Raw genomic sequence first — 14,424 nt, forward strand, 5'->3', positions numbered from 1 at the left:
TTTACTGAGTGATAATCAACCAGTTGTTGACAGAAAAACAGTTATCAACAATAGCCAACCTACAGAGTTAAGATTTGTTCCCACAGATCATGCTGTTGGTGAATATCTAAGAAGTTGGAAGATGGATAGTAATTCCAACATGGATGTTAATTATGTTAAACCCATTATAAAGGACAAAATAAATGAGGAGTTAGATGATTTGAAAAGTTTAATATCAGCTAACAGTTAAAATGTCATCAAGTAAAAATAACACAGATGATAGTGTTGAATATACTGAACCTTATTTCAGGAACAACCAAAAAGTATGTGATTTTCCTTTAATACAAAAAAAAATCCAATTAGATAAATGTTCACATAATTGTATATCAATTGACAATTACTGGCCAAATAAAGAACTGGATAAAGTTATTAAATAGGGAGAATGACCACAAGGAATATATGTTATAGATGTCAAGCCTTCCAAATACAGTTAGCAATTGTGACTTTACAGCTGTGAAAAAGAAAAACAGTATTCAGTCTGGTATCCTAGTAAAATGAACAAAGAACTCAGCAAAATGTTGAATATTACTACGTCCGAGTTAAAACAATAGAGAATATTTTCATTCAAACAATTTGGTTCAAAGGTTACTTAATTAATAAATTGTTTCCTCCATTAAGGATGGCATCTTGATAAATATTGATGACATACATGACAATCCAGTGATCACAAAATACTTGAGACATCAATTGAAGCATTGTCGGGAGCAGGACCTGGTCTCGGATGGGGTGTCACTGTGCCCCCATCGTCTATACTACTTTTTAGTCGCCTCAGTTACGAGCGTTTAAATTAGCTACCACTAACAATCATCAGAAATAAACTCACAATATATTCTGCCACATAACAATATCACATTCATAGTAATTCGGCCAGAAAAGCAGGGTTAGAAATCTGTGAGCACAGTTTAGAAGAATCATTGCTGGGATCATATATATTGAACAACAAAAGTTCCTGTGACATTGAATATGATTTAATGCAAAGTTATGTTTTTTACCAAATCTGAAACAATTTCGGTTTGCAACAGATAAAAGACTCCTGTAGGTGTTCAAATGGCTTTACTTGCCATACTGACTTCAGAAAATGCGTGATTTCATAAAAAAAACATGAACATGCCAAAATGTCAATTTACAAATCAGTAGCGTTTGTGTCCACCTCTGGTTGCGATGCAAGCAACACATCTTCGTCTCATGGAATGGACCAGGCGTTGCACAAAGTCCTGTGGGATATCTGTCAATATCTGCTGGAGCATGTTTCGGAGTTCCTGGAGTGTCTGTCTAACACGTGGTTGACGTCGAAGGCGCCGACCCATCTCTTCCCACATTTGTTCGATTGGTGAGAGATCAGGGGAACGAGCCGACCAGGGGACATTTACGTTGTTTTGTTGAAGAGAATCCTGAACAACTCGAGCAATATGAGGCCGGGCATTGTCATGTTGAAAGGTAATGCCTGGGCCATGACGACGCAAAAACGGTAGAACAACAGGGCCAAGGATCTCGTCGCGGATTGCGCTGTCCATTGAGATTTCCCTCTACCACTGTCAAACGGGTCCTCTGTCTTGCTGTAATCCCACCCCATACCATAACGCTGCCGCCCCCTAACCGATCCTCCTCCATGGCACAATGATTGAAATAACGTTCACCTCGACGTCGGTACACTCGAATCCGACCATCGCTGTGGCTGAGGTGAAAACGAGACACGTCAGTGAATAGCACCTGTGCCCACTGCATGGCCGTCCAGCGTAGACGCTGTCTGCACCACTGTAGACGTGCTTGACGGTGGTTTCCTGTCAAAATGGGACGAGTGGCAGGTCTTCTGGCGACAATCCCTGCACATCTGAGGCGGCGACGTACGGTTTGTGAAGATATTCGTCGAAGGTCAGGGATGCTTCTTGCAGTCACTGTTGCTGGCTGGAATTGATTTCGTAGGTGTGTTGTTCGAATCCAGTTGTCTTGTTGTTTATTGGTTACGCGTGGCCTGCCACTCCGAGGATGGTCTCTGACTGCATTCGTCTGTTGCCAACGTTGCCATAAACATCAAATGGTGTTTCTGTGTACGTGAAATTGTCTTGCAACATCACTTTGACTCGATCCTTCTTCAAGCATACCAATGGCTCCCAGACGCTCATTTTCGGACAGGCGTGGCATTTCGTAATGTTGAATAATTGCGTAATTTTGTTGTTTTTCTGAGTGTCAGCACGATGCTAAACAATGCACATGGAATCCCTTTAACGCACATGTTTTTATAACCATTCTTGGGTAGTGAAATGCATGGGGCTTGCATAAAAATCAACTTTTGCATGGAATGCATGCTTTTCTGTAGCATTTGCGTTTTTGTGACTTGATTCCATACATGTACTACAATATTGAAAACCAAACTTTACTTGTTTGAAAAATACGCTAAAATATTGGTGTCAGAGGAACTTTTGTTGTTGGGTATATGTACAAAATTTCAGTTTTATAAACCCAGACATTAGGGAGAAATGCAGTAATACCAGAAAAACGGAGATAAGTGAAGGTCAAATGGAGCTGGAAAATGAAAATAATGAGAAACAAAAATAATTGTAATTCTCTGAGCAGTGTTTAAAGACAAATTTTCTGTCATTATTCTGTAACAACTGCATGTTTTGAAGCAGTGACCAAAACAATACTTTGTCTCTAACATAAATACCTGGCCGCCATATTAAACAGTTGGTATCTCAATATGGGATTCTGCTCTAAAGTCACATTTACCTTGGGCATGTTGAGCTTGGTCATGCCTGTAGAATTACTGTGCAGATAACCATTGACATTTCCAATATTACAAGACACATGATGGACATCGTAAACCGGTGACAAACATCTTACGGTTTGCCAACACAGTTCAATACACATTTTCGGACCAAACGGACGTCGCACATCTCTATTGTTCTCTCCAGCATCAGATGGGTAAATGGAAACTTCCACAAGAGCGACAAGCCAGACATACGTTGCGATCATTCTGCTCCTGAGTTCAAGTAGCATCTGCCCATCCTCTAAATGTCTTTATTCAGACTTAGATTGACAAGCGCCTTCGCCATGTGACAATACATGAAGTTCTTTGATAAATGACTCTCCTTGTAAAGATGATTAATGCCCGTTGGACACACAAGATATTAGCAGGATAATTGGATCATGAATATTTAATTGCAATATAAAATGCCCCCGGGTTAGCATAGGTCTCATTAATTGGCTACTCGGCTAATTGGACTAACACGTATCGCATTTAGCCTGTCTTTAAAATACTATATTTGAATATGATACCACATGGGAATTCCTGGTTAGAAAAAATGCCCAACAAACTGTCTAAGAGGCGATGCATAATGTGATAATGTGATTTATTTGATTTATTTGATAAAGTGTCATCGTACTTAGAAATACATATATAACTGAAATACGCCCGATACAATGTTAAATAATAACTCACTCACTCGATACAATGTGACAGTTCAAGAAGAAACGTCCATTGTCTGTACCACAGAGACAAAGAAAGCATTCAATCATGTCTCTACTAATATCTCGACATCTCGCCTTGTCATTTACACGAGTAACAATACACGGAACATGGGACATATGATAGCTAGGATATTTGTCGGGAGTCGGCCAAGTTGTTTTTAGATGTAGACCGAACCCTAGAGATGATCATATCAAGTTTGGTCTTTCATGTGATTTATGAATCTATATTCACGTGCGGTTTCTATCCCAATAATAGTTTCCCTGATGATTGAACTTGTGTCGCGAGAGAAAACAGTATCAATTTAGCATCTCTTTCAAATACTGCAGATGAGTATGACACCCCTGTGGGAATTCCGGGTTACAACTAGTACCCAGCAAACTGTACTGAGAGTCGATACATCGGGTGGCTTGGTTGATTGCCTCTCATCATACCCGACGGCGTGGGTCGTTGCTCATAATATCAATCACTGGATTGTCTGGTCCAAACTCGATTACTTACATTGTTTGTTTGTTTTGTTGTTGTTGTTGTTTAACGCCACACTCAGCAATATTCCAGCTAAATAATCGAATCTGGACTAAACAATCCAGTGATTGATATCATGAGCATCGATCCACGCAGTTGGGATACGATGACATGCATCAACCAAGTCAGCGATCCTGACCACCCCATCTCGTTAGTCGTCTCTTAGTTGCTTTTTACGGCCAGCATGGGTTGCTGAAGACCTATTCTACCCCGGGTCTTCACGGGTCCGATTATTTACAGGTCTCGGTCATATGGCTCTACAAAGTGTTATAAGAAATATTCATAATTGGTTTCTAAGTTATGGTCATGAACAGGACCAAACCCTCATTTGAAGATTGGTCCTAACAACCTACATTTGCTATACGTCCCCGTGGTCCTAGGTATGGTGACATAACTACTGTTGCTGTCGATGTATTGTGATTGACATTATAAGCATGAGGATTCCGCGTAAGAATATTGTTTCCCAACAACCTATGTTGTTCGTAAGAGGCATTTAAATAGGTTGGGTGACTTGGTTGATTGCTTGTCATCGTATCCCATTTGCGTGGATCGATGCTCAAGATGTCAATCATTGGATTGTCTCATCCAGACTTGATTGTTTGCAGACCGCCGTCATATAGGGAGAATATTGCAGATTGCGGCGTAAAACAACACACATGCAAACACCTGATGAGCAACGTCCGATGACACTTTTACACAACTAAAGACATCACATAGACTGGCCATCAGGTCATTTAATCGTCTTCTACTACAGCAATATGTTGCTGGAGATCCGGCGTAAAGTGTTTCACAACAGTTCACCACGGATAATGTTTATTGATCACATTTCGAGAGACGACATCCTACGGGTGAAGTGACCTCTATCTACAGCCAGCTATCGTCTTCCAGCCACAAATGCATTTGCTGAAAATAAACAACTTCATGAGCCACTCGTCAAGATGACTTTAAATGTAATGAAATCGTATCTAGAAGTATATCTGATATATGTCTTAATAATGAAGACCGCCTCCGTGATCTTGTGGTAGAGCGTCCGCCCGGAGAGCGGAAGGTCCGGGGTTCGATCCCCGGCCGCGTCATACAAAAAGACGTTAAAAGATGGTACTTGTTGTTACCCTGTCTGGCGCTCGACATTAAGGTGCTAAAACAAGGACTGGTCGGCTCGGAGTCAGTATACTGTGTCTGAGTGGGGTATTATGTTAAACTGCGGCATGGTATCTCAGTGAGCTAGCACTATAAATCGGCATCAGTCCGGACTAGTACACGCAGCTACACACACACACATACACGTGCATGCACATCGCTATATAAGTGCAATAATCTTGGACGCAACGTAAAACCCAATTTCACCTCACCTCACCTTAATAATGAAATGGGTACCCGGTAGGATGGAACGGTTAAATGAATGCAAACGTTTTCCAAACGTTTTCCAGTAACATCACGGCGGGGGACACCAGAAATGTGCTTTACAAAATGTGCCCATATGGGGATTCGAACCCGGGTCCTCGGCGTGACGAGCCAACGCTTTTACCACAAGGCTACCCCAGTGAATGAGTGACGGGATGTTATTGTTTCACACCACAGTCACATATAATTCAGCTCTGTCACATCTACACCTCAACAGACGGCAAGAACAGAGCCTTGATTTGAACTAGAGGTTGAAAGCATGAACACGTGCAACGAGGTCAAACAGAGAATACTCACTGATATTTTGACAGGGGGTAAGGTTGCAGTGGTCGGTGTTGCAGCAGGCGTTACATAAGTGGTTGACGCCGGTGTCTCGTCCTGCCTGTTGGTTGTTTTTCATTGCAGAGCTCAAGGCGTCACAGACCTGTTGAACAACAAATAACACTCAAACCATCCATGAAGTTGGAGCAGGGGCAGATACCTCCTCTAGTGAGTGTCACTATTTTGGTCAGGTGGGGTTTGCTGATGAAGAATTGTAAACTATACCGTTTACAGAGGCGTGGAACTCTCGTGCGTCGTCAAACTTGTATACGAGCTACACAATCACTGGATTGTCTGGTCCAAAGTCGATTATTTACATTGTTTGTTTGTTTTGGTGTTGTTTAACGCCGCACTCAGCAATATTCAAGCTAAATGACGGCGGTTTGTAAATAATCGGATCTGGACCAGACAATCAAGTGATTGATATCATGAGCATCGATCCACGCAATTGGGATGCGATGACATGCACCCTATCCCGTTAGTCGCTGGTTGCTGAAGACCTATTTTATCCCTGGTCTTCACGGGTCCGATTATTTGCAGGTCTCGGTCATATGGCTATACCGTACAAAAAAACGTGCAATCTCCTTCGAATGCGAATGGTTGTGTGTGTGCGATCTGCAATGTATAGTTAATGGAATTTGAGTATTTGCCTGTGCACTGAGGAAAATAGAGCACTTGTGCCATTACTTACCGCGAGGGCAGAATACACCCATCTTTCGGGTATCGTCAATAATTGATAGTTATTCATAAACACATGTGCATGATGCAGTCCGGGACGAATTTCTTATCAATATGGGGGCGGTCGGGTAGCCTAGTGGTTAAAGCGTAAGCTCGCCACGCCGAAGACCCGGGTTCGATTCCCGACAAGGGTACAATGTGTGAAGCCCATTTCTGGTGTCCCCCGCCGTGATATTATTGGAATATTGCTAAAAGCGGCGCAAAAGCATACTCCCTCACTCTTATCAATATGGAAATGGTTTTGTTCCTTTTAATTATCGGGACACGAACGTACCTTCAGGGGAAAATGTCATAGTTCTATTTAACTCAAACTAGGCCTACGTCATGGGGAAGTCCATGTTCGATGGTTATGTTTAACCACTAGTAGGAGGGGCGAAAAACAGATTACACGGAACATTTCTCCGAAATATGAATGTACTATATTTGGACGTCATGCAATACTTGAGTCAAAGATGGCGCTCTAAAACACCAAAGCGTGGATTGTAAGAGGCTCGTGCGAATGACACAACCCGTAGACTGATATATGTTTTAAAATGGTAGAGTATTACAAGAGACTATTTTGTTTTGCCAACATCAAAATCATGAGCTTAAAGGGATGAGTAGGACAGTCAGATACTAGGGGTAAAAGCTAATGTTTCATTAGAGGTCACTGAACCAAATAATTATAGAATAGGTATTTCAGTTTTTATGCCTCCTCGTTTCTCATTTGATTGTTATGCATGTTACTCATATTTCACGGGCACGTTTAATTGTTATACACCGTTGTGTATTTCATTTACGGTCCTGCGCACGTTATTTACCCAAATGTTCCTGTATTTCATTATCTTTTTATTATATATTATTTGTGCAACATTCCTGCCTATACCAATCGAACAGCAAAACTTGGTACGTATTAAGTGGACATTTGAAACCTGTAATAATGTTGTGTGTGGTGGAGTAATGATCTTTATTCAGCTATCAATGAAGCAAACACTGCTAGGTCTCAGGGGTATGTTAATAATGACTTCTTCTAGCATGTATTGTGTACATGTATCAAAATTGATTTATCATCCAAAACTTGCTCCCACAGGAGATATCGCTTGGGTGAGATCAAGCGATATCTACACTGTAGATATCGCTGCAATGAAATTGCATCACAATGCTTTGCAAACAATTGTGACGTCATTGGTTACCATGACGTCACAATCATATGACATCACTAATGGCTCTGCTACTGAAGCTGTTAGCAGTACTTTTTACACTTAAGACACTGCTAATTACTGTCTACAAACTGAAAAGGTTTGAATAATGATGTTGGATGATAAATAAAATTTCACCATCGTGTCTTTTGATATCAAATATATCAACACTCGTTGATAAAAGTGGAAAAAATCCTCGGCAAGCCTCGGAGTTTTCCCACTTTTATCAACTCGTGTTGATATATTTGAGATCAAAAGACACGAGGGTGAGATTCTCTATATACACCATATATGCGGTACTTAGTTCAGTGGTCTCGGATCGGACCTTTCTACGCAGATGTCAGAACATAAATATTGGGTCATCCATACACTTAATAATCAGAGTTAGGTCATACACTCTGGGACATTCATGTTTTTGTTTGTTTGTTGTTTGTTGCTTAGCACCGCACTCAGCAACGTTCCAGCTGTAGGCGGCGGTGTGTAAATAATTGAGTCTGGAGTAAATGTCCTTTGTGAATCAGATATAAACAACTAGATCATTGTTGTTACACAGTTGTAAATCAAGAAATGTCCTCAGTCCTTCAACATGGCCTTTATGGCGTCGACACTTACCACTTTTCGCTGACACCCAAGGTTTATACGGAATTCGCCATTATCGTTCAAGTACTCCTCACTAAAACAGACCTGAAAATGAACACATCTTCATGTAATTTACATTCATTGGCGTTCAAAGCAATTGCTGTTTGTTATAAATGAGAGTAAATGATTTTACGAAATGGTCACACACATCACGGGCGTTCTGAGCTTTCCGTCCGAAAATCATTCATCATTTTAAAAAAAATAATGACGGCCAAATGTTGGAGTATGCGTTGATATAAACGCCACTTTGCACACTATTCGAGTTAAATCTCGGGATCAATGTTTAAGGGATGCGGCGCCAGTAACCCTCCATTTGTCTTTTTCCGTTCAGTATCTTCAGAACACAAAATTCGATTCGCATGCTTCAATTCACATAAGGAAGAGAGTATATGGATGTCAACTTCTTTATTATGAGGAACACAACGTCTCGGAGTATATACTTACTCATTCATCAGGTGAATTACCCCGGCCTCCCGTTTGTCCAGTGTCCATTACCTATTACTTATCTATGATACTGGCTTCCATACCTTCAGTACCTTTGAGTGGCGGTCGGGTAGCCTAGTGGTTAAAGCGTTCGCTCGTCACGCTGAAGACCCGGGTTCGATTCCCGACGTGGGTACAATGTGTGAAGCCCATTTCTGGTGTCCCCCCGCCGTGATATTGCTGGAATATTGCTAAAAGCGGCGTAAAACCACACTCACTCACTCACTCAGTACCTTCGAATTCAGTACCTTTCTACCCTTTATTTATTTTCCACCTTTTGTAACTTCTTATTTTGTTGTCATTACATGTACATATATATTCTCTCTGCCTCATGGCATTCATTCACCTGATGAAGTAGTAAGCACATACTCCGAAAGGTTATGTTTCTCATAATAAAGAAGTTTTTGTTACTACATTACGAATGTACGAGACAGAAATTAGATATTTTTGGCGATCTTCACTGAATATGTTTGCGTCAAAGGTCTTCATGACGCCATTGCTTAACTGTATCCTAGCACCCATAAGGTCACTTTTCACCCTGTGGGTCACATATTTGCACCATACCTGGTCAGGTTCACAGGTTTGCAGGAACTCACACTGTGTGGTTTTCGTCAAGTCATTACACTTGTAGCACTGTTTTTGTGTTGAAGGCGGGGGAGTAGCTGAAACATGATAAATACTCACTGAAAAGAGTAAGGGAACCACTTACGTCAATACGTTGCCCGAATGTTTGCCTGGGCCCCGTGCCTCAAAGCGATCTTAGCGCTAAGTCGATCGTAACTCCCATTCTTTATCACTGACTTACGACAATCATAGCGCTAAGATCGCTTTGTGGAACGGGGCCCTGATCAGTAAGTGTAAATTCCGACCAGGGCCCCGTTCCACAAAGCGATCTTAGTGCTAAGTCCATCGTAACTCCCATTCTTTAACACTGACTTACGACAATCATAGCGCTAAGATCGCTTTGTGGAACGGGGCTCTGATCAGTAAGTGTAAATTCCGACCAGGGCCCCGTTCCACAAAGCGATCTTAGCGCTACGACTGTAGTAAGTCAGTGTTAAAGAATGGGAGTTACGATCGACTTAGCGCTAAGATCACTTTGTACAACGGCACCCTGATCAGTAAGTGAAATTTCCGACCAGGGCACCGTTCCACAAAGCGATCTTAATGCTAAGTTGGTCGTAACTCCCATACTTTATCATAGGCTTACGACCAACGTAGCACTAAGATCGCTCTGTGGAACGAGACCCTGGACACCTCGACACATAGACCTGATCGTCCCATGACATTAATTGCACTAGGCAAAAGATCAAACTACTTTTATAACCAACAGATAATTCCGTACAAAAACATTAAGGCGATTGTCAACATCTACTGCTACAAACCGGTTATATCCAGGGCCCCGTTCCTCCAAGCGATCTTACCACTAAGGTGATCGTAAGTCCCATACTTTAACATAGGCTTACGATCATCGCCGCGCTAAGATCGCTTTGAGGAACGAGGCCCTGCTAACTTAAAAGCAAGGCGTCCTGTGAAGGATGTGACCCGAACTGTTTACCACAGGCGGCCGAGATTGGAGTGGGTTAGTTAACACCGTGGACAGGATGTGCGCCAGTGGTGTTACATCCTGTTTGCAGACGAAACAATGTTTTGCCTTCTTTTCACAGACAGCAAACAAATCTTGACCATGATCGGTATGGGCGCGGTAGTGTCATGGTGTGGGTCGGTATGGTCATGGTGTGGGTCGGTAGTGTCATGGTGTGGCGCGGTAGTGTCATGGTGTGGGTCGGTAGTGTCATGGGATGGCGCGGTAGTGTCATGGTGTGGGGCGGTAGCGTCATGGTGTTTGGCGGTAGTGTCATGGTGTGGGGCGGTAGTGTCATGGTGTTGGGCGGTAGTGTCATGGTATGGGGCGGTAGTGTCATGGTGTGGCTCAGTAGTGTCATGGTTTAGGGCGGTAGTGTCATGGTGTGGGGCGGTTGTGTCATGGTGTGGGGCGGTAGTGTCATGTGTGGGGCGGTAGTGTCATGGTGTTGGGCGGTAGTGTCATGGTGTGGGGCGGTAGTGTCATGGTTTTGGGCGGTAGTGTCATGGTGTGGGGCGGTAGTGTCATGGTGTGGGGCGGTAGTGTCATGATGTGGCGTGGTAGTGTCATGGTATGGGCGCGGTAGTGTCATGGTGTTGGGCGGTAGTGTCATGGTGTTGGGCGGTAGTGTCATGGTGTTGGGCGGTAGTGTCATGGTGTTGGGCGGTAGAGTCATGGTGTGGCGCGGTAGTGTCATGGTGTTGGGCGGTAGTGTCATGGTGTTGGGCGGTAGTGTCATGGTGTGGGGCGGTAGTGTCATGGTGTGGGGCGGTAGTGTCATGGTGTCGGGCGGTAGTGTCATGGTATTGGGCGGTAGTGTCATGGTGTCGGGCGGTAGTGTCATGGTGTGGCGCAGTAGTGTCATGGTGTGGGGCGGTAGTGTCATGGTGTAGGGCGGTAGTGTCATGGTGTGGGGCGGTAGTGTCATGGTGTGGGGCGGTAGTGTCATGGTGTGGCGTGGAAGTGTCATGGTAAGGGCGCGGTAGTGTCATGGTGTTGGGCGGTTGTGTCATGGTGTGGGGCGGTAGTGTCATGTGTGGGGCGGTAGTGTCATGGTGTTGGGCGGTAGTGTCATGGTGTTGGGCGGTAGTGTCATGGTGTGGGGCGGTAGTATCATGGTTTTGGGCGGTAGTGGCATGGTGTGGGGCGGTAGTGTCATGGTGTGGGGCGGTAGTGTCATGGTGTGGCGCAGTAGTGTCATGGTATGGGCGCGGTAGTGTCATGGTGTGGGGCGGTTGTGTCATGGTGTGGGGCGGTAGTGTCATGGTGTTGGGCGGTAGTGTCATGGTGTTGGGCGGTAGTGTCATGGTGTGGCGCGGGAGTGTCATGGTGTGGGGCGGTAGTGTCATGGTGTGGGGCGGTAGTGTCATGGTGTGGGGCGGTAGTGTCATGGTGTTGGGCGGTAGTGTCATGGTGTGGGGCGGTAGTGTCATGGTGTTTGGCGGTAGTGTCATGGTGTGGCGCGGGAGTGTCATGGTGTGGGGCGGTAGTGTCATGGTGTGGGGCGGTAGTGTCATGGTGTGGGGCGGTAGTGTCATGGTGTGGCGCGGGAGTGTCATGGTGTGGGGCGGTAGTGTCATGGTGTGGGGCGGTTGTGTCATGGTGTGGGGCGGTAGTGTCATGGTGTTGGGCGGTAGTGTCATGGTGTTTGGCGGTAGAGTCATGGTGTGGCGCGGGAGTGTCATGGTGTGGGGCGGTAGTGTCATGGTGTGGGGCGGTAGTGTCATGTTGTGGGGCGGTAGTGTCATGGTATGGGCGCGGTAGTGTCATGGTGTGGGGCGGTAGTGTCATGGTGTGGGGCCGATCACACACGACAGGCCAACGTATTTGGTGACTATGAATGGACACAGCTGGTGGTAAGTTGACATTATGCGTCCTGTTGTTTGTCCCTGCTCTAGAATGATCGGCAGAATTGTTGAACGTTGTCAAAGATGACAATGCCAGACCTCGCTGTGACCAGATCGTTGCCGACAATCTCCCACAAGGCATTCGTTTTACAAATGGCCTACCCTTACGAAATAAACCGAAGTGAATTGCATGCGGAAATTGGACTGGTCCGCTAAATCCCCTGACCTGTCCCCAATAGAGCATCTATGGGATGCTCCCGGGCAGAGAGTCTACGCCAGAGACCAAGCACCCGCCAACGTGGCCCAGCTTGGGGTAGCTCTTCAGGCGGAATGACGGGCAATACCAAGGGCAACCATACGCAAGTTAATACAATATTCCTCCAAGGTGTCGTGCATGTATCGCCTTACATGATTCACTCACAAGATATTGATCTACACGCCCGAAAATTATTTTCGGACATTGATCACTACACCTTCACATTTGTTTCATCAGGTCCCTTGTTTTGTGCCGCATATATATATCTGCAATCTACAGTCTGCAAAAGTCTCTGCCGTGTCCTTTATTTCCCCTATAAAGTCACTGATTAATATTCGGTGGGGTGGGCAAGTGGGTAAAGCGTTCTCTCGTCACGCCGAAGACCAGGGTTTAATTTCCCACGGCAGTAAAATGTATGAAGCCCCTTCTTGTTCAGGCTGGAACATTGCTAAAAGCGGCGTAAAACTGTAAAATCACTGAGTTGTACCTCATCGTCGATACGTCACTGGTTTGTATACACTAGGTTCATCCATTACCCGTAAATACATACGGACACATCCCGGAGCAGGCAACCTTCATGATAATTATACAAGCGAAAATCTCATGGGAATCATGGGAAATCTCTGCTAAAAACAGGGTCGATTGTACGATTACGCCTATATAAAAAAACATCTGTTTAGGAATCACTTTTGTTAAATATTAGTGATAGCACGTGATGTTTGCGAAACGGTGAGCGTGTCCTGTCACAAACACATGCAAAGGCAAGTCAAGTGTGCACCTGTAAAAAAGGTCAAAATAGGAAATTTCATCGGATATCACTTTTGTTACTGATGCGTCAAATTTGGAAATGTCCTCCACATATCTATCATAAAACATTTGAAAAGTTGGCTTTGAATGTTGTAACCCTGATCAAAGTTTAAGCAACAGTCGTATGACGCACTTTGATATCTTCGTAGAAGAAGGAGCAACGAATTAAGACACGACAGAGTGAGAGTGAGACACGCCAGTGCTCGGACCAAGGAGAGTACAGATTATATCGGCAATATTTCTCGTGCAACACCTTGCACTCACTCCTTTACGAGGGGCGGTCGGGCAGCCTTGTGGTTAAAGCGTTCGCTCGTCACGCCGAAGACCCGGGTTCGAATCCCGACATGGGTACAATGTGTGGAGCCCATTTCTGGTGTCCCCTGCCGTGATATTGCTGGAATATTGCTAAAAGGCAGCGTAAAACCAAACTCACTCACTCACTCCTGCACGCATTGTTTCAATGTCAGCCAGCGGTAGGGTTCGCATAAAGCTCATGCAGGGAGTTGGGCTCATTTGAATGAGTTACACACGGCCTCACTTCATTAACTGACTAAAAATAAACATACGTCACTATTCACCGCAAAACAGACTTGTGTATTCACGTGTGACGCAAGAACGTCTCCCTTTGCCTCGAAAATGATCATTTATAAATACTGCTCCTTTGGACGTTTAACCCACTTTCAGAACTTTATCTTTTGATAACACCTACAGTAAACTGCGGTTATAACGAACTCAAAGGGACCACAAGTTTTAGTTCGTTATAACCGTAGTTCATTATAAGCATATATACAGCATATATACAGCAAATGGCCGGGACCCCAAAAACTGTTCGTTATAAGCGTGTTCGTTATAAGGTGAGGTGAAATTGGCTCAGACACAGTATACTGACTCCGAGCCGACCAGTCCTTGTTTTAGCCCCTTAATGCCGAGCGCCAGACAGGGTAACAACAAGTACAATCTTTTAACGTCTTTTTGTATGACGCGGCCCGGGATCGAACCCTGGACCTTCCGCTCTCCGGGCGGACGCTCTACCACAAGACCACGGAGGCGGTCGTGTTCGTTATAAACGCAGTTTACTGTACTACCAAATACTCAAGTTGCCCCCCGTTTCAGGTTTGTTCCTTCCTTTCTGACCC

General features: G+C 44.4%; 1 protein-coding gene across 1 annotated transcript in view; it reads right to left on the minus strand.

Annotated features, from left to right (window-relative positions):
- Positions 1 to 4,746: 4,746 nt before the first annotated feature.
- The window catches only part of LOC124151927, a 29,396-nt gene continuing 19,718 nt past the window's right edge, over positions 4,747 to 14,424 (minus strand). Inside the window, exons 5-8 of the mRNA XM_048389465.1 lie at positions 9,358 to 9,455; positions 8,284 to 8,355; positions 5,732 to 5,858; positions 4,747 to 4,933 (exon numbers count right to left, since the gene is read on the minus strand). Of these exons, the coding sequence (XP_048245422.1) occupies positions 4,905 to 4,933; positions 5,732 to 5,858; positions 8,284 to 8,355; positions 9,358 to 9,455 (326 nt within the window). The 3' untranslated portion in view covers positions 4,747 to 4,904. The remainder of the gene's footprint in view (positions 4,934 to 5,731; positions 5,859 to 8,283; positions 8,356 to 9,357; positions 9,456 to 14,424) is intronic.

The sequence above is a fragment of the Haliotis rufescens genome, unplaced genomic scaffold (assembly GCF_023055435.1).
Source record: "Haliotis rufescens isolate VD_foot unplaced genomic scaffold, xgHalRufe1.0.p SCAF_8, whole genome shotgun sequence".
NCBI classification, from domain to species: domain Eukaryota; kingdom Metazoa; phylum Mollusca; class Gastropoda; order Lepetellida; family Haliotidae; genus Haliotis; species Haliotis rufescens.